We start from the raw sequence: 25236 nt of genomic DNA, 5'->3' as shown, positions 1-25236 counted from the left end.
AAACATCTTATACTACAGTACTGTCCTTCAAAAACACTCTCAAAACATTTACAGAACTCCAGTCAGAAGTTGTGTATTCAAAGTCAAAGAATCACTTCATATTCAGTGATACATAGACTTTATTTATGATGTGGCAAGATGTGTAAATTATATAATATGTTATGTTTATTATTATTAGCTGATCTTTCTGTCTCTTGTATTGTGAGTACTAAATGAAAAACCACCATAGTTTTCACCTGTGAGGCACAATAAAGTCTCTTAAAACAACCATCCATGTGTGACTCATGGTCTAATAATGGAACACAATACCCAACATAATACAAATGTAACCAGCAGCCGAGTCAAAATGTAGAAATAAGGATATGAAATTGTTTGTTAATGTCAACTGTTCATTTCCCTTGGGGAAAAGAGTTGAAGCATTGTCTTGGCAAACGTTTTCACATTTAAAGAAATGTAAAAGAAAAAGTAACTAGTAGTGTCTGGAACTATAATTCATAAACAAGTGTAGTCAGAGAGAGAAAATTGTCAGAGGACAGCAGGCGTTTAGTTTTGGGAGCTGTTGGCACACCTCTGTTGGGACGAAGGGGGTCACACTGGGGGGCGAGGGGGCGAGGGGGTAGAGGGTGGGGGCACAGAGAGGTCTATGGGACGGGTGAGGCACGAGGGTGGGATGAGGACAGTTTGTATAGGACAGTGCTGTGTCAGCTCACTCCACCACCACTGAGAGTCATAACTCAGACGGACAGACAGACAGACAGACACAGGCCAGGGACAAAAACCTGGGGAAAGAGGGTTATAGAATTCTTATACTTTGCGTGAGAGTTAGTTACGTTGTTTCTGTGTGTGTGTGTGCTTGTGTGTGTGCGTGCGTGTATGTTTGCATGTGTGAATGTGCATGCCTGTGTGTGTACCTGCTTGTGCATGTCTGTGTGCAACTAGCTCTCACAGTCTCACGTCAGAATTAGACATTCATCCATGTTTCGCAAACATCAAATTTCGAAGTGTTTAAGGTTAAGTTTAGGCATTAACACCGAAATCTTAAGGTTAGGCATTAACTCCGAATCGTTAAGGTTAAGGTTTGGGATAGGCTTAAAACAAAACTAACTTTCTATCACTGGATTCAAACTTGCAACCTTCGAAATCAGAGGCAGATTCTTACGCCCATCCGCCATCCCTGTCCACAACACTCTAGCAAAACAAAAACCTATTTGAAGATAACAGCACTCACTGTTGCCCCTAATGATCGGTTTCCACGTCATCTCCCGATGTGTGTGTGTTGGGTGCGTGCTTGTGTGCATATGTTTGTTCGTGCAAGCTTGCGTGTGTATTGTATGTGTGTTTGTGTGTGTGTGTGTGTGTGTGTGTGTGTGTGTGTGTGTGTGTGTGTGTGTGTGTGTGTGTGTGTGTGTGTGTGTGCATGTGTGTGTGTGTTGCAATGGGTTCAGCCAACGAAAAGAAGAGGAATTTGATCAGTAACAGCTTTCATACCATAATCCCAGACAAACATTGTCACACAAACAAATCTATGTGTAATACTGTCAAAGAGTACAGATAGCATCCACTTGTGACTCTCTAGAACCATGTGATGGTGGAGAATTATCCCCAAATTTACCCTCTGTTTGCAGACAAACCTGTTTTGCTGTCACTGTTATTGGTTTTATGAAGACCTTCACACTGAGAAGGCTGTTAAACTGAAACGACTGATATGCTATCCATGATGCAGTAAAAATAATAAAATAAAAGTAAGCTTAATGCTAAATATTTTTCAGTGCGGACCCATTACATTTTTGCTGGTCCAGATTCACTGTTACTGGCAATGAATAAATCTGTCCAGAACAGTACACTGTGTGGACCAAGGGGGCCAAGTAAGGATGCCAAAGGCACCAAGTAAGGAAATTTGGACAGAGGCATGCGTTTGGTGACTACGTATTTACATTTCTCTCATTGTTCCTGGTTCAGGAATAGCCCAATCACCCATTACCTCAACGCATACTGTTTCTTTCCCTTCCAGATGATGATAATTGCCGAATATCTCAGTTGAGGAGGAAGCTGTGATTATGGACTTGGCATTGGAAAGAACATGTCACCACCCCACCCCACCCCGGTGGTCCAGGAATTATCCGTCACATTCTGTTCTTCCTCACATTATAGCCCCCCCGTGTTCCTTCAGTAGTTCTGTTAAACCTAAAATATTCTTGAAGACATCAACAACCGTAAAGGACAATGGGAGTTTCCACAGGACGAGGGCTGGGGTTCGCGGGAAGCCCTTTATCACAAACAACTAAGCTGTGAAAAAAAGGTGACTGGCTTCACTCTTAGCGTGTGGGATTGTTATCTCCTGTCAGACTGTTGACATCATGCCAGTTCATGTAGCCCTAGTGAACCCCCTGAGAAACCTTTTGGATTTTACCTTGATGTATTGTTTCCACTTGGTTGTGCAATAGTTTCATTATTACAGATTATACAACGGTTGGGTGACGTGGGTCTAATCCTGAATGCTGATTGGTTAAAACCGCATTCCAGCCGGTGTCTATTCCAGAATTACCACCGGGTAAATGTTAAAATGCCAATTTACTCTGTTCCATCTGACTGCGCAATCCGCTGTCTCATCAGCCCAGCCAAGCAATTTACAAACTTGATCTCCACTATAACAAGCATCTAGACATGTCCTGGAGGTCTCATGTTTTAGCCACGTTGGGCCCACTTTAACGCTGCGCCTCTGGGAGAGTAAAAACATGATTCATTGTGGTACATATAGAACAAGGAAAATAATATCCACAATGTATGACAAATCTTTACCTGTTGCAAGGTGTGGTCCTCTTTCACCATCATCCGGTTGCTTTGGCTATGGGATTACCCAGGCAACAGAAGCAACTCATCTAGCGGTATGTGCGAAGCCCTGCTCATGAAAGCTGGTTTAGTGCCGCCATCTTGTGGTGAAACTTTGTGTGCATCACGTATAAGACGGCCATCCTCACTAACACAACCCATATCTAAAACCTCTTCTCAGAAAGAGGTCAAAATAAGTAATTGAAAGGTGGACCTTGCATTAAGGATCAACTTAGAGGCAACAGAACATTTAGATAGGAACTTTATTGGAAAATATGAGAAATTGCCAAGTCAGCATGGCTGCCATATTCCTAATCAAAACTACAAACATTTGCATGTACAAAAAGTCTGTTGTCATCTCGCGTATATGCTTTTGAAAAGGGCACTAAGAAGATATAATAACCCTTGCAGTGTCAGCCATTTTGAAACATATTATCCTGTTAACTCCTGTTAAAAATGGCTGACAATGCAAGGGTTATGATATCTCCTTAGTGCCCTTTTCAAAAGCATATACGTGAGATGACAACAGACTTTTTGTGGACACACCTACTCATTCAAGGGTTTTTCTTTATTTTTACTATTTTCTACATTGTAGAGTGAAAATGAATGGTATAGTAGTGTCATGCCCAAACACTAGGTGGCACCCTTTTGTAACATTTCTCCTCATGTTCAAGTCAACATTTTAACATTTACAGTCATTTAGCAGACTGTCCATTGCTATCCCCCCCCTGGTGGGCGAAGCTGCCTGACAGGCGGTACTGCATCCAGTAGTCTGTTGCCGTGGAGACCAACAGCAGGATGTTCCCCACCATGGCACAGAACAGGCCCCCTCCCGTGAAGCTATACATCCTGAGAGATGCTGCTGTGGCCGCTGCGTGGTACCTGATACCGCATGGGAAGAGGAGGGAGAGGGGGATAAACACACCTGGATTATATTACGTATTGAAGGTATTGAATGACAGACACTCAGTTTGCTATGGTCACCTCGTAGCTCCTGATACTGGGGAGGGGCGTGAGGGAGTTAGACACACCTGTACTGATACTGGGGAGGGGGACGAGGAAGTTAGACACCTGTATCTGTCTGATTTGATCTTTATAACACACACTCATTATTCCATGCTGTGGTGCAGACTTCAATAGAAACATTAATACGTTTAGTACTAGTCTTGACACTGGGGATAAGTGTTACATGGTGACAGTGGACAACAACATCGAATAGACAATGTACAAATCGCTGAGTATCAATGATCTCAAATCACATATATTACAGAGCTTATATTTAATATCAGTTGTGCTCGCTCATAAGCACTACTTTATATGATGCTATGGCAAACACAATAAGTCAGAAACAATCAAAGCTTGACGACTAGAATCAAAGCTTGACGGCTAGAATCAAAGCTTGACGACTAGAATTAAAGCTTGACGACTAGAATTAAAGCTTGACGACTAGAATCAAAGCTTGACGACTAGAATGAAAGCTTGACGACTAGAATTAAAGCTTGACGACTAGAATCAAAGCTTGACGACTAGAATCAAAGCTTGACGACTAGAATTCAAGCTTGACGACTAGAATTAAAGCTTGACGACTAGAATGAAAGCTTGACGACTAGAATGAAAGCTTGACGACTAGAATTAAAGCTTGACGACTAGAATCAAAGCTTGACGACTAGAATCAAAGCTTAGCGGCTAAAGACATGCTAAGGGATTATTACTTAATTTGAGCAATTTACATTTTGTATGTCTTAAAATGACACCTGTTAACATATATGAACATGTGCTCCATATATCATAAACGAACATTGTCATGGAATGGATGTTTACAACTAGCAGCGTTAAACATCAGCTCTTTTGATCAACGCTTATTCAATCACTAGTTCACCAATGTCTTCACCTTTCAGACTTCAGTTCACCATTAGGTTGAGTAACTGTCTCTGGCAAAACTATACATTTTTATCAAGGGAACATTATATAGATATATTTAGGATGCCCCTTACCTTGTTTCTTCAGTAAAAGCACCCTCTTAACTGTCTACCTTTCTGGTGAGAAAGGGAGAGAGGGATAGAGGGAAAGAGAGAGAGAGAGAGAGAGAGAGAGAGAGAGAGAGAGAGAGAGAGAGAGAGAGAGAGAGAGAGAGAGAGAGAGAGAGAGAGAGAGAGAGAGAGAGAGAGAGAGAGAGAGAGAGAGAGGTTGCAAGCTTAGGAGGAGAGATAGGAGAATGAAAGAGAACTCCACTGGGCTGAATTCCAAAAAATTGGTCCCCATGTAACAGATGTACTTCAACGAGCCATCGCAGGGGGCACGGGATCACGTGACCTTAGTCCTTTCAGTGTGGGCTGTTGAGAGGGGGTTAGGGTAGGCTTTGGCTGGGGGGCTCCATATTCTTTATGTTTGTTTGTATTTGGTATGTTCTAGAATTGTGGGTGTGCATAGGTATGCAGTACTGCTGGAGTCAATGCAACATGCTGAAGCCAACATTTTTCCTTTCAATGGATCTGGGGCTGTGGGGGCATGGATAGACAGTTAGACACACATACAGGGAGGGATGGCCCCTCTGTCTAACTGGTTGTCCTCTCTCTAATATACAGAATACATCTGTAATCTGTAGCTCACCTGCGTCCTCATAATACTGTTTTTAATATACACCGTTAGTTGAGCAATGTGATCATAGTTTTCCATGTCACAGTATTTGAACAGTGTATACACACTCCAATACACTCACACTAACCACACTAACAACACACACACACACTGCTATTCTCAAGACAGCTACCAACGGTTCTGTGAGGCCTGAGTAAGGGATAGGTCATCTTCGACTGACAGAAATGTCATACCCTTCATCAAAAGCCACCACCACTGCGGCATTTAACAGAATCAATGGATCAAATCATAGCAATTAGAACTGCCATTTCATTTCACACAATCTTCCAATCAGTGTTAGCATTTATTCATGTGACAGATGGCCTGAGGATGCAGACGCCACAGATGCAGATAAGGGGTTTTCTGTTTGCTTCATTATGCAAGGCGGTGGGTGCGTGGTGATAACCTTATAGAGATAAAAGTGATGGTTGACAATTTCAGGACCTGTGAAACCGAGACTGTGCATATGGAGATTAAGATCTAAATCAGTGTTACATATGCTATCTGCTTTTCTTTTTCTTAAAAAAGGGTAGCCTACAACAGCTTTGTCAAACTTCTATTCCAAATCACGTTTGGTTTGCATGGTAGGCTACAGACACAATAGTCTTGTTTGCTAGACTCGTTGCACTCCACCAGTAGAGCTTGTGTCAGAGATACAGCGGATGTGGGAAGAGATTAACACAATAATAAAAGTGGTCAACTTAAATATATTGATTATATTGATATATAAAACTAAAACAAAAAATAATATTCTAAGTTAGGAATACAAAGAAAAACCTTTCCCAGACAATTCAACAGGTAAGGTAGCCAGTCTTCAAGACTGGGTACCGCTCCCTTGTGGAGTGGGAGAGCTATTACATTAGTGCCTTGTCATCTGTTGCTTTTAGGTAGCCTGTCCAAATCAAATCAAATCAAAATCAATTTTTATTGGTCACATACACGTATTTAGCAGATGTTATTGAGGGTGTAGCGAAATACTTGTGTTCCTAGCTCCAGCAGTGCAGCAGTATCTAACAATTCACAACAACAGACACAAATCTAAACGTAAAAGAATGGAATTAAGAAATATATAAATGTTAGGATGAGCAATGTCGGAGTGGCATTGACTCAGAATACAGTAGAATACAGTATATACATATGAAATAAGTAAACAGTAAGTAAACATAATTAAAGGGACCAGTGTTCCATTATTAAAAGTGTCCGGTGAAGATAGTTCACTCAGGCTGTTTGTTTACCATTGAAAAAATGGTCAGTTCCGGTCTACTTAACAGGGTGTGTCCCAGAGACACCAATGTAATAGCAGCTGGGTCTGATCTACTTAGTTCATTGCCTTTAATTGAACCAGAAAAAAACAGCAAGTGGGGTGTCTCGCTTCCTCTTCTGTCTCTGGCCTGTCATCCTGCAAATGTACATTGTTTGAGCATGACTTATCTCCCAGTTTCCAAGAGTAAAATACATTACATTTGTGCATTTGAATATTTTGGGGGTCCCCCCCCCACTCCCCAAAAGTTTTTTTTATTTTTTTTTATTATTGCACACCTTATGCCGAGTTCAGATGCTAGTCAGAACTAGAAAACTCGGAAATGTTGGACTTTCTGATTCGTTGAACTCGGCTTTCGTATAACTACAATCAGTTAGCAAGTCAGATATTTCAGAGTTTCCTAGTGCCGACTAGCACGTGAACGTGGCACCAGAGAGCTATTTATAACTTGTCAGAAATGTCCAGATCAACTAGCACGTCAGCTAACGTTTTTTAGCTAGGTTTATTAGCCCATAGGTTGTAATGTTCGAGTCGCTCAAATATCACGACTACACATTAGACATGGCAGCATTTTTTAGAAAATGAGCTTTAAAAATGTGTAGAATTGCAGGAAATAAGCTTTAAACCTGCAAAATATTCTCTCCGGGTGTGAACAGTTTGTGTCATGAACAGTGCTTGTGCCCATAGAAATAGACGTAGCGCGCGCGTAGGGGGGAGCGGGCTGGTCCCAAGTGCTGGAAGAGGGGCCTGAGTGATACAGTTTGGGAACACCTGCATAGATAATTGATATAAGTCAATTTTTTCTGGAAAGGAAGTAATGACCTATATTGACCCGGAAGTGGACGCCAAATCTGAACGATTCCATCAGAGGAGTAAAGATGGCGGACAACGGCGGCGCAGATCCTGTTAATAACAACAATAATACAACTGTTGCTTTGGAGGGGAACTATTATCAAGGTCACAGTCAAAACCCCAAAGATAAGGAGGAAATCGCCATCTCGGAAGATGCCTCTGTCACTCAGGTTCGTTCATTTTGTCAATCCGTACTAGCTGGCCAGTGAGCGGCAACTTGCTGCTATGCTACATCATCATCATGACCTGCCCACTTGCCTTGCTTGATTAGCCTGTGTCTGTAAGCATGTTGCTAGCTAGCGAACTAACATTTAAGAATCGGCCAGTGTAGCGATATTTAAAGCTAGCTATTGACTTGACAAGCTATTCACAAACGTTGTTATATTGCTAGCTAGATAATACGGCTCACAACTATTCCTCCGTATAACTGTTTAACTGTTTATGTACCCTAGTTAGCTAGCTAACCGGCTTGCTAGTAAGGTATTCCATAATTACACAGTCAGTAAATTGTGTCGCGTGACTTCTGTATGTTAGTCATGGCAAAAAAATTAATCAGCTTCTATGTAAGTAGCTAACATTAGTTAGGTAAATTGTTAACTAGCTAACATTGGACTAATTTTGTTAGCTAAGTGTTAGCTAGTATGCTAGTTTCTTAGCTGTTTCTCCAGAACCTTCTTTGCGCTACGTAGGTAATTAGTCTAGAAACAGTATTCTTCATCAGAATGTAACAGCATCTCATTGTTCTGAATGTCAGTTACTGGACTGTGAATCTCTTCTCCCAATGAATGATAGCTACACTGGTCCCATGTTTCACTTTAATTTGTTTTGTTATGAATCTGTCAGCTAATGCCACTTTTCTCCCTGTCACTCCAGTCCTGATTGATACCCTGAACAGCTAAATAGCCTACAGCTTATTTTACTCCTGTTTAATGTGGATCTCATATGTGTAGTATTCTTGTAGTTAGTTGTAGACTGGGGCCAGGTGTTGAATCACAGTGTTGTCTTGTATTCAGAGAAATGTGTAGCCTAGCTGTTTCACAGTTGGAATCAGTTCTTTTGAGTAAAGCTTCTCTCATTGTGCAAAGCACAACACCAAGAGTGAGTTGGTATTCGTAATCAGGTAGTAGGATTCCTATCATAGGTTAAGCAATGAGGATTTACCCAGAAACAAGGCTTTATAATTAAAATCAGCTAATTGTTTGACTACGTCTTTTTCTTCTTTCCTCGATTTCTCCCTTTCTTTCCTCCCCCCTCTTTCTCTTGCTGTCCATCCATGTCTTTCTCTCTTTCTGCTCCCCCCTCTCAATTTCAATTTAAGGGGTTTTATTGGCATGGGAAACATGTTTACATTGGCAAAGTGAAATAAACAATGACCTCTCTCTCTCTCTCTTTCTCCAGTTTAAAGAGGAGATCTCACGGAGGTTCAAAGCCAAGCAGGATCAGTTGGTTCTGATCTTTGCAGGGAAGATACTGAAGGACGGGGACTCTCTCAACCAGCACGGAATAAAGGACGGCCTGACAGTCCATCTGGTCATAAAGACAGCACACAAGTAAGATGATGCAAATTCTCAAAGCGGAATGGACATTGTGTGTTTCAGGAGGATATGTCAGTCTTCTTTGGACATTTGTTTGGCAGGAATGGGAATTGGAATAGGAATTTCTTCATAACATTTTGAAGAGGTGAATAAGCTATATGTAGTGGAGTTAAGATTGACTCGGGCCATATATGCTTGCTTACTCCACAGCTTGAAGTGTCTCCACTTGCGTCGCTGAATAGCTTTCGGTGGCGCAGCTGGTTAGTACGTATTCAAGCGGGCGGTCATGTGTGTTTCCAAACAAGAGTAACACTTGTTGGAGCCTTGGTACAAACAGGGACAGCGAAGGAAGCTATACGGTTAGAAGCACCGTGAAGCTCCCACGGGGGCCAGTATGAAAAAATGTATGCACTCACTAACTGTAAGTCGCTCTGGATAAGAGCGTCTGCTAAATGACTAAAATTAAAAATTTAAATGTAATACAATATATGGTCCGAATCCATCTGTGTGTGAGCCGATGCGTGTGCACAACAACTTTGCATGCATGTATCTCAATGGAAGATTTGTAGGCAGATACCAAGTTGATGTGAATATGTAAACATAACTGATCCATGCATTGTCCCTCCAGGGCAGGAGATGGCGCTAGTTCCTCCACCTCTTCCTCCGGCACCACCCAGGAGGGCAGCAGTAGTGGCAGCTCCTCTGGCCCCAGTTCTGCAGCCCACCCCTCCACCGTAGGGTCCACTGGAGGCCCTGCCTCGGCACCCCCACAGACCCCCAACATACTGAGTGAGTTTGCTAGGCTAAATACACCCACACACATGTATCTATCCACTCCCTCACACACACTCAACAATTTATACAGAAAAAGACAACCATCATCATTACCATCACCGCCTCCTGACCATACCCCTCTCCCTCCCTCCTAGCCGGGTTCGGTGGCCTGTCCAGCCTGGGCAGCATGGGCATGGGCTCAGCTAACTTCATGGAGCTGCAGCAGCAGATGCAGAGCCAGCTGATGTCCAACCCGGAGATGCTGTCCCAGATCATGGAAAACCCTGGTGCAGAACATGATGTCCAACCCAGACCTGATGAGGCAGATGATCGTGGCCAACCCCCAGATGCAGCAGCTGATGGAGCGCAACCCAGAGATCTCCCACATGCTCAACAACCCCGAGCTTATGAGACAGGTAAGGGGGTTTGGCCAGAGTGTACTGTGTCACATACAGCTTGGGATTGGCTGGGGTGTACACAGAAGTTGGGCTTAGTATGTAGCAGGTGCTGTTTTTGCTCTCATTATTTTTGAACTGTGGGAAGTCGACTGCTTTGAGTGGCTGATCTTTATGTTTAGCTGCATTCTAAGTTATATTATATAAAGAGGTCTTAGGGGTGGTTTCTCGAACACAGATTAAACACCCTACCCCTCTTGAGTCCCTGTACCCCAGAACCCAGTCTAGCTGATACACTCCTATCAATATTGTCCTGTTTCATACCATCACAACTCCTCAACACCCCTTCCTGTTCCCTTCTCCTCAGACCATGGAGCTGGCCAGGAACCCTGCCATGATGCAGGAAATGATGCGTAACCAGGACCGGGCGCTTAGCAACCTGGAGAGCATCCCCGGAGGCTACAATGCCCTGCGCAGGATGTACACAGACATCCAGGAACCCATGTTCAGTGCCGCACGAGACCAGGTACCCACTATGGCACCAACTGAACTTATTCCTCTTGGTCTTGCTTGTCCCCATTGTTTATTTTGTTAGATGGGGAGTATGAGGGGGAATCCTAACTTTCACATAAGTGAAATGTTCATCAATTGACATCAATGCTGACAAAGTAAAAATGTGGCTTCAGTGGAAATAAGGATTCACTCATTATTGAGCTTTTTTAGCCTCAGAAACGAACTCTAATCTATCCCATGGAGAGTGCTTAACAGAAACTGGTATTCAACATGTTGATAATGACTTATCTCTCTCCTCTCTCACAGTTTGGAAACAACCCTTTCTCAGCCCTGGGGGCAACTCTGACGGGGGTGCAGCCCTCGAGGACAGAGAACCGGGAGCCCTGCCCAACCCCTGGGGCTCCACCAACCCCTCTGAGGGTGGAGGGGGCACGGGCACCACAGGCACCTCTACCACCGGCAGCACCACCCCCAGTGTGTCCAACCCTCTTGGTGTCAACTCTGCCAGTCTGGGCAACGGTACGGGAATACATAGACATACTTCCTGTTTAAGAGAATAGCATTCAAGAGGTTACTGCAGTTTCATATACTGTAATATCACGTGGATGTGAATTCCTAAATACATACATTGGGGAGAACAAGTATTTGATACACTGCCGATTTTGCAGGTTTTCCTACTTACAAAGCATGTAGAGTTCTGTAATTAAAAATTAAAAAAATCCAGAAAATCACATTGTATGATTTTTAAGTAATTAATTTGCATTTTATTGCATGACATAAGTATTTGATCACCTACCAACCAGTAAGAATTCCGGCTCTCACAGACCTGTTAGCCCTCCTGTTCTCCACTCATTAACTGTATTAACTGCACCTGTTTGAACTCGTTACCTGTATAAAAGACACCTGTCCACACACTCAATCAAACAGACTCCAACCTCTCCACAATGGCCAAGACCAGAGAGCTGTGTAAGGACATCAGGGATACAATTGTAGACCTGCACAAGGCTGGGATGGGCTACAGGAAAATAGGCAATCAGCTTGGTGAGAAGGCAACAACTGTTGGCGCAATTATTAGAAAATGGAAGAAGTTCAAGATAACGGTCAATCAACCTCGGTCTGGGGCTCCATGCAAGAACTCACCTCGTGGGGCATCAATGATCATGAGGAAGGTGAGGGATCAGCCCAGAACTACACGGAAGAACCTGGTCAATGACCTGAAGAGAGCTGGGACCACAGTCTCAAAGAACCATTAGTAACACACTACGCCGTCATGGATTAAAATCCTGCAGCACACGCAAGGTCCCCTGCTCAAGCCAGCGCATGTCCAGGCCCGTCTGAAGTTTGCCAATGACCATCTGGATGATCCAGAGGAGGAATGGGAGAAGGTCATGTGGTCTGATGAGACAAAAATAGAGCTTTTGGTCTAAACTCCACTCGGCCGTGTTTGGAGGAAGAAGAAGGATGAGTACAACCCCAAGAACACCATCCCAACCGGTGAAGCATGGAGGTGGAAACATAATTCTTTGTGGATGCTTTTCTGCAAAGGGGACAGGACGACTGCACTGTATTGAGGGGAGGGATGGATGGGGCCATGTATCGGGGAGATCTTGGCCAACAATCTCCCTTCCTCAGTAAGAGCATTGAAGATGGGTCGTGGCTGGGTCTTCCAGCATGACAACGACCCGAAACACACAGCCAGGGCAACTAAGGAGTGGCTCCGTAAGAAGCATCTCAAGGTCCTGGAGTGGCCTAACCAGTCTCCAGAACTGAACCCAATAGAAAATCTTTGGAGGGAGCTGAAAGTCCGTATTGCCCAGCGACAGCCACGAAACCTGAAGGATCTGGAGAAGGTCTGTATGGAGGAGTGGGCCAAAATCCCTGCTGCAGTGTGTGCAAACCTGGTCAAGACCTACAGGAAACGTATGATCTCTGTAATTGCAAACAAAGGTTTCTGTACCAAATATTAAGTTCTGCTTTTCTGATGTATCAAATACTTATGTCATGCAATAAAATGCAAATGAATTACTTAAAAATCGTACAATGTGATTTTCTGGATTTTTGTTTTAGATTCCGTCTCTCACAGTTGAAGTGTACCTATGATAAAAATTACAGAACTCTACATGCTTTGTAAGTAGGAAAACCTGCAAAATCGGCAGTGTATCAAATACTTGTTCTCCCCACTGTACATATAAATCAATGACACCCATACATATATCAAGCTGGGGATTGTAAAAGCACACACCTACACCCACACACCATCAACCTCCCTCCCTCTGTGTGTGTCCCAGGCATGTTCAGCAGTCCAGGCATGCAGAGTCTGATGCAGAGATCTCGGAGAACCCCCAGCTGATGCAGAACATGCTGTCTGCTCCTACATGCGCAGTATCATGCAGTCTCTGGCCCAGAACCCAGACATGGCCTCCCAGGTCTGTAGCAGCAGAGTAGTGGGCCCTGGGGATTATCATGGATCATAAAGTCATTGATGCGTCTCAAATGGCACCCTATTCCTTTAAGGTGCACTACTTTAGGGTGCCATTTGGGACGAGGCCAATCTGAACCCATGGGAGGGGTATCTATAGGAATCAGTGGGAATGGGTTGTTTTGTAATTAATTGTAATGAGAACAATAAAGCAGATCTGGGCTGTATTCACAAAGCGTAGGAGTGATGATCTATGATCAGTTGAGCCTTTTAGACCAGGGATGAGCAACGGGCGTCCCGTGGGCTCCCCACCTTTTGTAGGCCCGCGGATCAATCCCCCACCGAACTCAGTCAGGGTCTCAACTTACTGTTGAGCGTTAGAATGGTAGAATACACAAGGTGCAATATTATTGAAATTTGGTTGTGCATCAGCAGTTTTTCCTCTTGTGATGTCAGACACTGACAGTCACTCAATTAGCCCATGTCAGCTAACATTTTTTAGATTGATAAATGAGTCTAGCCAGCTATCTAAACTTGTAGTCATGGTCAAATTACCGGCCAGGGGGCCCCCATTGATTTTGTTAGTCAGTCTCACACTGATATAATTTCTCTCCACCCTAAGTCAACATTAGTAGAATTGCAGGAAATTAGCTGTAAAACGGCAAATTTTTCTCTGCCCCATGGCAAGATGAGTGGAATTACAGGAAATGTGTAATAAAATTGCTAAATCTTCTCTCCGCCCCACGGCAAAATGTGTAGAATTGCAGGAAATGTTTTATCTCCGCTGTCAAGAGGGGGGAGGGGGCAACAAAATGTAACTTATGGCCCTCAAAAGGTTATGGCTGCATGTGTGGGTACGCAGACCCCGCGAGCCACTGTGGCCCCTCATGATGAGTTCAGATTTTGTGGCCCCCACCCACATCAAAATTGCCCATCCCTGTTCAAGACCATAATGAGTAAGATAACACGGACAGGGGCTGGGATGATCCTAAATCAGCAGTCCTGCTCAGAGCCAAGTTGGACTGCTTGGCAGCTGGACGGAACAGATCCAGCTGGCAGTGCTTTACCTCTAGGTATCTAGAACAGATCCAGCTGGCAGTGCTTTACCTCTAGGTATCTAGAACAGATCCAGCTGGCAGTGCTTTACCTCTAGGTATCTCCATGTAGATAGACAGATGTGAGGAAGAGGGTGAACACTGGGAAAGCAGCAGGCTGCAGCTGGTGAACGACAGGACCCTGACCTTGTCTGTCTTTCTCCATTTCTCTTCTCTCTCCTGTCTTTCTCCATTTCTCTTTCTTTCTCTCGCCCCCCACGCCTCTCTGTCTCTCGCTTTCTGTCTTTGTCACCTTCTGTTTCTCCTCCAGGTGTTGATGAATAACCCCCTGTTTGCTGGAAACCCCCAGCTACAGGAACAGTTCAGGAGCCAGCTGCCCGTCTTCCTGCAGCAGGTACACACACACAGCCGCATTTATCTCAAACTGAGAGAGAGTTGAACCTGTCCCAAGGACCTGATTGGATTGATTGAGACTGGATGGACCCTAAACAGATGATTTGGGGATTGTTTCAGAATGTTAATTGATTCATTGTTAGTTTGAATGTGACTGATGTTGTTTAGATGCAGAACCCAGAGGCTCTTTCTGTGATGACCAACCCCCGGGCCATGCAGGCTCTCCTCCAGATACAACAGGGCCTACAGACACTGCAGACAGAGGCACCGGGACTGATGCCCAGGTACACACTGACTCGCACACACACACACACACCAGTGTTTTCCACAAGTACATAGAGTAGCCAGCCAAATAGAAAAAGTACCCAGCCAGTCGCCCCTGGCCAGCCAGTCACCCCCAGCTCCTTTTTTGCCCAAGTAGCTCTATTTTGGTGGTCTCTGGTACATTCTAATGTCTTGATTCCATCTGAAATACACAGCTAAATTATTGAATACTTTATTGAGTTGACCTCCCAGATTGGAAAAATAAGTTGTGGTATTGTGTAGAAAGACATGACTTTACAATTTAAATGATGAAAATGTATGAATTCAATGTGTTGTTGTCTAGGTTTAAATATATATGATCAGGACTATTTTCTAAGTAAGAGAGCATTAAACCTTTTTAACATTTAACCTGTCTTCTCTTGAGATTAAAGTCTTATTTACAGTTTTACTGCAAGATATGAATTGCCACAATGATGTTTGTTCTTCAAATTATGTATTTTATTAAAACAGAACTGAAGTAAATAGCCCACATTGTCTTTAAAAATTATTAAACGTTTAGTGTTTCCAGGTTTTCGCTCTCAAAATCACACTTTTTAAATAGAAAAACACGCAAAATTGGATGTTGTAAGTCCACAACCATGCACATACACAGACGGGGGGTTCTCGTTGCCTCTTCAGGAAAGTTGCAGGAAATACGAATCACTGATCCATTATGTTCGTGTCTTATGATAAACTTGCCCAAATTAATTAATTTTCAATACATTTGTTTGATTCCCTACTAAAGGTCAACAAATTTTTTTATTTTGTTGAATTCCCGTTTAATACCTGGATTCCGTTAGGGGCCGAAACCTAGGAAATCCTTTGGTGTACTTGTCCCGATGCGACACAATGGACATATAACCACGTTGCATGGTTTATGACTGGCAAAGGGATATAGGAGATCGACTTTATTCAGCCAGTTCGACACCTTTTATAAACTAGTCAACACTTGCTGTTCAGTTGTCAATCAACGCTACTATGCACCACGACTCCACTCGGCTGGCTACGTGAAACACGTGAAATCAAATAAATGAATGTGTCAGAAATCAATAATTAGGCTAAGTCGTGGATTTTGACTCATCGTTACCACTTACATTACATGGGACTTGCAAATTCACGAGCGCCATGCACTCTCCCTCCGTGTACATACATTTGACTGCAACCAGAGATCTGTATATAATGACGAGATGCTCATGTCTCCGCCCTAACAATTGGAGTCATCCCAAAAGCAGGAAGGCAGGCGACAAGCTTAGGTCCAAAATAAACCCATAGAAACGCATTGGGCTTATTTTGGCTGGAGTGAAACCTCTCGCTTAGCCTCTTCCTCTATGCTTTGTTCCCCTGTCATCAGTCGCTTAGTGACTGACAGGCACCTATCCTATCAATAGATTGCTAGAAGATGCATATTGTTCATTCTAGCGGGAGATGGCTCGACTGAACTAGCGAATTGAAACTTTTAAATGAAAAGTAGCCAACTTCATATGAAGTGGAAAATGTAGCCAGCTGAAAATGAGTCTGTAACCGGCTGATTGGCCGACAGCCGGCGCTAATGGAAAACAATGACACACACACCCCAACCACAAGACCTAGAGAAAAAGTGTTGAAATTAGTTGTTTGAGTTGTAGATACCCTGTTACGCAATCTCCCCCTAACTCCTTTGTCTCTCTCAGTTTGGCACCAGGTGGGCTGCCAGGTGGTCTCCCTGGAGGTCTACCAGGGGGACTAGTAGGCGGATTACCAGGTGGAATACCCACAACTCCCCTGTCCACGGGAGGGGGTGTGCCTCCAGAGAACCCCGCCTCTTCGCGAGTGCCGGGAAAACCCCCGCCCAGCAACTGATGATGCAGCAGATGCTCCAAATGTTTGCAGGAGGGGAATTCCTCGGTACATACCACACACATACACATACCTGTCTTCCCCTAGTTCTGTTTTACTGTTTGATTGTACTGGTCGATTGATTTATTGATTGATGGTTGGTTGACTGATTGATTGAGTGACTGACTGACTGATTGTGACTGGTCCCCTACAGAGCCAGAGCCCGGAGGTGCAGTTCCAGCAGCAGCTGGAGCAGCTGAGCGCTATGGGCTTCATCAACCGAGAGGCCAACCTGCAGGCTCTCATCGCTACCGGAGGAGATGTCAACGCTGCCATCGAGAGACTGCTGGGCTCACAGCCCTCATAAAGACACACTCACTCACGATGCATACATCGATACAGACACATGCATACATACCCACTATCCACCTCCGCAGCAAGGGGAAAACGCACATGCAAATACATTGTCTGCAGAGAACCAAGAGAAATGAAATAAACCATCCCAAACCAACACAGACGAGACCCGGTCAGGATATGTACCATTCTAAACGTCCACTGCAGCCTCCTGTCAGATCATTCCCTAACCATGGCTCCCCTATCCCCGGTTTTAGCCACATCCATAGAGCTTTGCTCAGCAAGACCAGACTGACCAGACCAGACCATTTCCTCAACAGAGGGGTGCCCGGTGAAGGGAGGAGGGTGACGAGAAGGCACAGATGTGCCTCCCTCTAAACCCTCTCCTAAACAGAAATGCTTTACCCTACCAGATTCACTAATCCCTCTTCCGCTTTAATAAAGCTGAAGGGTTTATTCAATGGGGTGGAGTGTTTGTAGTGCGGCAGATAGAAATGCCTTGCATAGAGCTTTTTATGACGCTTCTTAGCACATTCCAGGGATTTGGTTCCTGTCTATATGTTGCATTTCTAGCTGCAATGTGTTTGTAACCTTCCACCCTTTTGACTGAGCATCTGATCTGCAGGGTAAGGTATATGAAGAGCAGAGAAGGAGAAAACCACAAAACAGAGCTTTGTCAATCTCACGGATATCAGTCGAGCCTGCCCGAAACCCTTTCTATTTATTGCTAAAAGAAAAGATCCCCCACACTTCCCTAAAATAAAATAAAAAATCATTCCAGATAGGATATCTCTATCTCCACTCAGCCGTGAGTTGTTCCCTGAAGGCAGGATTGCTGTGCCTTTTTGTCTTCAACAAACCATTTTAACACCAACCACTCTTATCAAATGGATCGATTTGATCAAACCCAGGCTAGTCAAATCAAATGAGTCTGCCGTTGATGGTCTAGATTGACTTCACACACAGGCGTGTCACAAGATTGAGACCTTTGGTAAGATTGAGAAATGTCATGATAATCGTTAATAAAAAAGACAGAAAGGTGTTGTTCTGTGGAAGAAGACACAAAGACAAGACGGACAGATTTCCTTTTCATTTTAATCTGATTCATTATGTATTTTAATTTGACGTGTAAGTAGTACCTAGAGATAATCTGTTTTGTCTCATCATTGAAAAAAGAAAATAAATCTTCCTGGAAAATGTATGAATAAAATATAATGAAAAGAAACTTGCCAATTTTGGTATGGTGTGGCAATGAAGTTGTAGCTTTTTGCTTTTTCTGAGAATCTCAGCATTGTAGTTGTGGTTACCTTGGCAATGGCTTCCATAGCTGTGCTTTGTCTGTTGGCCTCAGCTTAAATCTATCACCCACATGTTGGAACTAACCTTTAACAGTACTGTACTACAAAATAAAACAAAGTTGGTCAATAAGAACCCTCTTTCTAAGTGTGTCCATCCTCCTCACTTGTAGTAGGAAAAATATAATTATACCAGGGTTGGGGTCTATTCCATTTTAATTCCAGCTAATTCATGAAGTACACTGAAATTCCAATGCTTTTCAATTAGGAAAATGTGGAAATGGAATTTGGCTTACTGTCTGAATTGAACCCAACCCTGAATTATTCTGCAAGTTCCATTCAGCAGTCCACTCAATGTTTTGTCTGCATTACCTAAAAGATTTGTATCTTAATGGCATTGTTGCAAAAATGAAATGTCTAGAATATTTACTTAATGTTTTTGATCACCTCATGCTGGGAAAGGGAAAACTTTTTTTGTTATTCTAAGGTGTTTCCATTGGAATGAATGGCCACCTTTAGATTACTTATTCCGGAAGTAGTGTTTTTTTTTTGTCACGTTCATAGTTTAATAATGCATTTACCTGGTAGCCTGGAGGCTCCTCAGTGTAATAATGTAATTTATCCTCAACAAACGCTAACCTGAGGGGGAACCCAAAACTGATCTTAGATCAGTGTTGTCTAAGGGTCAGTTCATCCTATTCGCCGTAGCACTGCCTCACCGCCATACACTGAAGATGCACCTGTCAGACGAAATAGGCAGACTAAATGAAAAGAGGGGGAGGGACGGTGGAGTCTATATTCTTGTGATGACTGACTGTTCATGCTAGTGGTTCTACCTGTTACACCTGCTCTTATCTCACCTTTCCTCCCTCCCCCTCTGCCTCTCCCATGTGTCAGCTGAGCCACAGAGGGATCGGCTCTCTGTCAAACCACAAATGAACTGCCCCCATCTACAGATAAAGGAAGAGGAGTGTTAGCCTAGCCCTAACATTTTCTCTCCTTCATTTTCACCCTCTGTTACACCATCTCGCTGTCTTTCCACCCTGGCTCCTTGGGAGAGAAGAGAGTAGCTTGTCTGCTGTTCTCTCTATTTTTCTCTCATTCTGTCCTTCTCCCTGTCCTGGGATCTAATGCAGTAACAGCCCTAGGATATTGACTGAAACAGGTGGAGGAGGAACCTGCCAGGGCTCGACACAGGCACAGTATGGGTGACGAAGCTACAACTTTGTCTTCAAAGGTGAGTCTTTTTGTTTGTCAAATAATCTGATTCTATAAGGAAACAAATCCCCCATTCTCTGGTTTGTGCACACAGCCTTTGGGTTTAGCTTAGTGGTGCAAAGGTTAGAGTGTGAGAGAGCTGTTTGATCTTTGGTGGTGTTTAATATTTTTAGGGAAGAGAGATGGCAGGAAAGCAGGAAGTAGCTTCCTGGGCATGGCAAAGAACCCATGTGTCCTTTGACCTAAAATGATTATATTTACTACTGTAACTTATTTGTAGTTGTAATAGCACTTGTGGATACTAAGGTTGCACAAGGCAAACAGTGTCAAGAGTAATTACTGTATTTTCTCATTCCATTGATTCCATAGAAGTGTCCGCTACGGGCTAGGCATGCACCTCTTTGACACCAAGTCTGGTGTTGTTGGGTAGGGTAGTGGGTACACGTGATGTGTCAGAATGATGCTAGAGCAGGGTGAAGTGGGGTTGAGAGAAGTAACAGTTCCTTATTCTATTTTATATAGCAGAGAATCATGCTACCTCTACATGGTACAGTTGACAGGTTGGTGGCACTTAATTGGGAAGGTAATGGCTGGAGCAGAATAGATGGAATGGTATCAGCCAACCCATGGTTTCCAGGTGTTTGATGCCATTCCATTTGCTCCGTTCCAGCCATTATTGTGAGCCGTCCTCCCCTCAGCAGCCTCTTGTGCTGCGGTTATATCTGAAACATCTAACATTGCACCTAAGTCATGGTGCTTCTCACCATTGAGAAATGCAGTATTGATATATTACACTTGATAAAATCTCTGTCATCCTTTAGTGGTTCTGATTGGTGAGTCTGGTGTTGGGAAGAGCAACCTGCTGTCACGCTTCACCAAGAATCAGTTTAACCATGACAGCCGCACCACCATCGGAGTGGAATTCAGCACCCGCACTGTTCAGCTGGATACCTTCACCATCAAGGCTCAGATCTGGGACACGGCAGGGCTGGAGAGATACAGAGCCATCACTTCAGCGTGGGTACACACACCGGAACGCATGCACACACACTCCTTGTACACAATACACACACAGGAATACAGAGATCTACAGAGCCAATCACCTCAGTGTGAATATGTACACACAGATATTTGCAAACACAAACACATATATGCAAACACACCCATATTTCTCTGACTCCACTCATCTGATGCTCTCTCTCTCTCTGTCTCTCTCTCTGTTTCCAGGTACTACAGAGGGGCAGTGGGGGCTCTGCTGGTGTATGACATCACCAAGCACCTGACCTATGAGAGTGTGGAGCGTTGGCTGAAGGAGCTGTACGATCACGCTGACCCTCACATCCTGGTCATGCTGGTGGGCAACAAGAGTGACCTGGAGACCCTGAGGACCGTGCCCACCGAGGAGGCCAAGGACTTCGCAGGTGATCATTTACTTAATTACCAGTTACTTACTAGTTAATTGAAGTTAATCTTGGTTAACCCAGAACAAAAATCTTGGGTAATTTGGCTAAGCGCAGAATCTGTCCACGAGAGATTAGTTACCAGTTACCTACTAGTTACTGACCAATTATCTGTTACTTACCAGTTAGCAGATAGTTAGTTACCAGTTACCAGTTAGTTAGCAGTTAACTTACTAGTTACTTACCAGTTACCAGGTATTTATCAGTTACCAGTTACTTAGTTACCAGTTAGACAAGTATGCAATATGCAGTCAATGACAGAAAGTGACAAAATATTGCAATATTTTTCATATTGTTTTTCCATATTATAGCATGTCAATTTCTGACGGTAATGTAAAACAAATTACCAGCTTTGCACCAATGAAAAGTAATTCTACGGTTGGTTTTTCACGGCTTGATTGAGTATGATGTACTGAGAATAAACTCAACAAGGTATTCCTTCTCATGCAGAAAAGAAGGGGCTCTTGTTTATGGAGACGTCAGCTCTGGATTCTACCAACGTTGAAGCTGCTTTCCAGGAAGTTCTCACAGGTTCTTATTATGTTGCGCTTGTACTTCATACCTTTATTTACAAAACGTTAGACAACACCATGTCATGTGGATCTCTACTATTGTGCTGTGTGCACATTTCTGCTATGCACCTTTTCTGTGATCTGTGTATGCATGACAATGACCACTGTTTGACGTGATCATTTCTGTTACCCCCAGCGATCCACAAGAAGGTGGCCAGTCGAGAGGTGACCCACGGGTCCATCAGTGCCGTGACCCTGTCCAATACTACTGGAACGGCTAGCGAAGTCCAGGAGGAACGCAGGACCTGCTGCAAGAACCTCTGACCGGTTCTGACTGATTCTGACCAGCTCTGACTGGTTCTGATGGTTCTTTCAGGTATTAAAGAGAATCTTCCTACTCGGCCCTCATTCAGAATTAAGGGAATCTATGTTGATGACTACAGGAGGCATAGCCACAGGAAGTAGGGGTGCTGAGGGTGCTGCAGCACCCCCTAAAAATTGTTTTGTAGTGCACTGGGCCTTTGCTAGTCCTGTATTAGCGGACCAATATAAATTATGCCCCCCCGTCCCCCAATCTGCAAAAAAATCGCAGCACCCCAACCACCGAACATCTTCCCACAGCTATGACAGGAGGGCTGTCCAAACCAAAGACCAGGCCACATCTACACTTTGTCAATAAGTACACTATTGGTGTCACCTATATTCTTCCTGTTCGGCTAAAGGTTGCAGACCACTGAAAATATTTGTGTGGAATGTTTTTTTTTTAATGCTTGTTAAACTTGAGCAAATTATTATCTGCCAAATAAGTCTTGTTGAGGTCTATTTGAAAGGAGGAACTGCGTTCTTTTTGGATATTCATCATGTTCATGTATTGTTTGTAACCAAGATGAAAAAATGGTATGAGGTTTTGTGTTGACTAAATTGGAACACTTGTAAAGGTTTTAACTTAAGTTCATGAAGAGTGTGAGAGTATGGCTCGGAGACTGGTTGGAGACCAAGTAGAAAAGCAACTTGATTCATGAATTTGAAATATTGACGTCTGATATTGCAACAACTATGCACTGTATCTAACCTTTTATAGACATGTATTTTATGACAAACTTATATCATGAATCTTTTTGATAGAAAATTGCTTAAAGATTGCGGAGTTCATTCACTATTACTTTGCTATTCTCCTGCAGAGGGCAGTGCTGTTTTAAATAGATCTATGGTGCCTCCAAATACAGAGTTTAAAGTGATGTCTCCATATCAGATCTGCTATTGATATCTAACTTTACGTCACACATATTTATACAGTAGTTTATGAAACACACACACAGGATTTTCAATCTTATAATAAAACGGCCCTAAATGGATGGCATCATCTACAATTCAATTGAGTCAGTCTGGGTGTGGTGTTTATGTGAGTGTTTGTGTTGGTCATGGCCTATATCATTCTCTCAACACACACACACACACACACACACACGAACACACATATACACACACACACACACACACACACACACACACACACACACACACACACACACACAGTAAGAGTGGACAGCAGTGCAGCCAATGCTCTTCTGTAGAGATGCTTGACAGGTCAGTGCTGTCACATGACAGATGAGAACCCCTGAGGTGGCTGCCTGCCTGCTCCTGGGGCACGTCTACAGCTGACATTACCACGACAACCTCATCACCATTCCAATGGAGTGAGGGATTCCTTCTCACACCCATAGAAAAAAGCCTAAACAAACCTGGTTTTGAATCAAGCATTTTGAGTGTGGGCATGTGAACATGTGTATAAAAGTGTCTGTAGCCATAGAGAATGATAGAGTCCTCTAGTGGCCAAAAGGCGTATTAGCAATGGCTGCACCATTGAGGGCTTCCACCATTTTAATGTAGTCAACTGGATGGAACTTCCAACTTCATTGGCTGATTCCTCCTGGTGACCTTGTTGGAGTCATGTCCAACCGGGTCATCAGGAGGGATCAGCCAATCGTGAAAAGGAAATTGACTACTTAAAAATGGAGATGGCCTCAATGGCGCTGCCCATGCTGTCACAGACGCTATAATGGCACAGATACTAAGATGAGTCCTCTATCAATATATGGTCTGTAGCTCATCTGTGGACCATGGTTTAAATTAGGCTTTTTTTTGTAGCTCTGCCAATCTCCACTATTGGTGGTTAGTGACATTCATGACAGATACTGCTCTATCTCTGTCTCACAGATGTGTACAGAGAACCTTTACAGCGTGTGTGTGTGTGTCTCTCAACTGGAAGTGATCATTTGCTACAGTGAAATGATCACATAGGTTTCATTACAATTATTTTATGAACGCAAAATACAGAACTTTCCGCACAGGGCACTAAATGTTTAATAATTTCCTGTGAATTATGATTTTGTTATAGAGAGGGGGAAACATATGGTTTGATAATCGGGGCAGGCTGAGCTGGATGAAGTCCGTAAATCTCAGTTTGCTTCAAATAAAGGTGAGGGAGATCATGAAAAAAAGAACAAGACCTATTGCACGGTGGAGTAGAAAGGGAAAGGTCTCTGGCAGCGTGAGATTTGTTACTCTACTCCGTGCATTTGACCGAATTCCTCAAATGCTTCCCAGATTTTTCTTGTCTGACTGCGGTTTGACCCCTAGCTATCGAAGGTAAGTTTGAGAGTGGCCTGAGTGAGCGTGGTAAAAGTGGGATTGAAAACGTCCATGTGATGGCCATTACGCACAAGCCACTTGGCGTGTAGCCCGTAAAACCATGTGTAAACCTCGGGACGCATTCATGGCGATTGGTTGAGTACCACAGAGCCTTTAAAACACCAAGACTGGTCGTATGTCTTCCCGTTTGAGTTTTGACGTGAGTAGTTGCTATCCGTCCACTCTGCTTTACGCTCGATTGGCGTCTGATTCCCTTGTGGGTTTACGATCGTCGCACCACACCTGTGTTTTATCGCGACCCCTACGACCTCTGCATTCATCCTGATCCTTGGCCGCAGAGAGCATGGAACTCTCCCCAAACCCAGCAGGGAATCTATCTAACAGAATCCACCGGTGCCCTGTAAAGTGATGGATGTCAATCTCTCTCTCTCTCTCTCTCTCTCTCTCTCTCTCTCTCTCTCTCTCTCTCTCTCTCTCTCTCTCTCTCTCTCTCTCTCTCTCTCTCTCTCTCTCTCTCTCTCTCTCTCTGCACTGTGGTGCACTATGACCTAAGTACAAGATGTAATCTGGTGGAGACCCTTCTGGTATCTACAGTATTCCCAGACATAATGCAGCCATCAGGTATCTCTCTAGCCCATCCAGAAGTGTTTACTATAAGGTTAACCGTGAAGTTATGTGCGTATTAGCTGTGTTTATGGTTCATCTGGTGTTACGGTTCAGCCTAGGGACAGACCAGCCTGGTTCCTGAGGTTTGACAGGGAGTTTGGTAAATTTGTCCGCCTGTCTGTAATGTTCAAAGACACACTCTGTGACCGATCGAGTTTCAAACTGGGTCATTGGCAAAGGCATAAGACTGTGTTACCCTGCTGAGCTCTAACGCAATCCCCATTTCACAGGCAAGATTATTTACTCATGGTTCAACTTCAGGCCACAGGGAGTTTCGTCTTATTCCCTCCTATTCCCC

General features: G+C 43.7%; 1 protein-coding gene and 1 pseudogene across 1 annotated transcript; both read left to right on the top strand.

Annotated features, from left to right (window-relative positions):
- Positions 1–7590: 7590 nt before the first annotated feature.
- Positions 7591–17259, top strand: LOC123485686 (annotated as a pseudogene).
- A 1403-nt stretch (positions 17260–18662) lies between these two features.
- Positions 18663–22995, top strand: LOC121585667 (ras-related protein Rab-25). Its single transcript, XM_041901993.2, has 6 exons — positions 18663–18667; positions 19648–19667; positions 20470–20665; positions 20876–21069; positions 21559–21639; positions 21817–22995. The coding sequence occupies exons 1-6, from the start codon at positions 18663–18665 to the stop codon at positions 21942–21944; spliced, it is 624 nt and encodes a 207-aa protein (XP_041757927.2). The 3' UTR covers positions 21945–22995.
- Positions 22996–25236: the final 2241 nt, after the last annotated feature.

This window comes from Coregonus clupeaformis, unplaced genomic scaffold (assembly GCF_020615455.1).
Source record: "Coregonus clupeaformis isolate EN_2021a unplaced genomic scaffold, ASM2061545v1 scaf0800, whole genome shotgun sequence".
Taxonomy (NCBI): domain Eukaryota; kingdom Metazoa; phylum Chordata; class Actinopteri; order Salmoniformes; family Salmonidae; genus Coregonus; species Coregonus clupeaformis.
The sequence above is the reverse complement of the archived record's forward strand: the minus strand, read 5'-3'. Positions and strand labels throughout refer to the sequence as shown.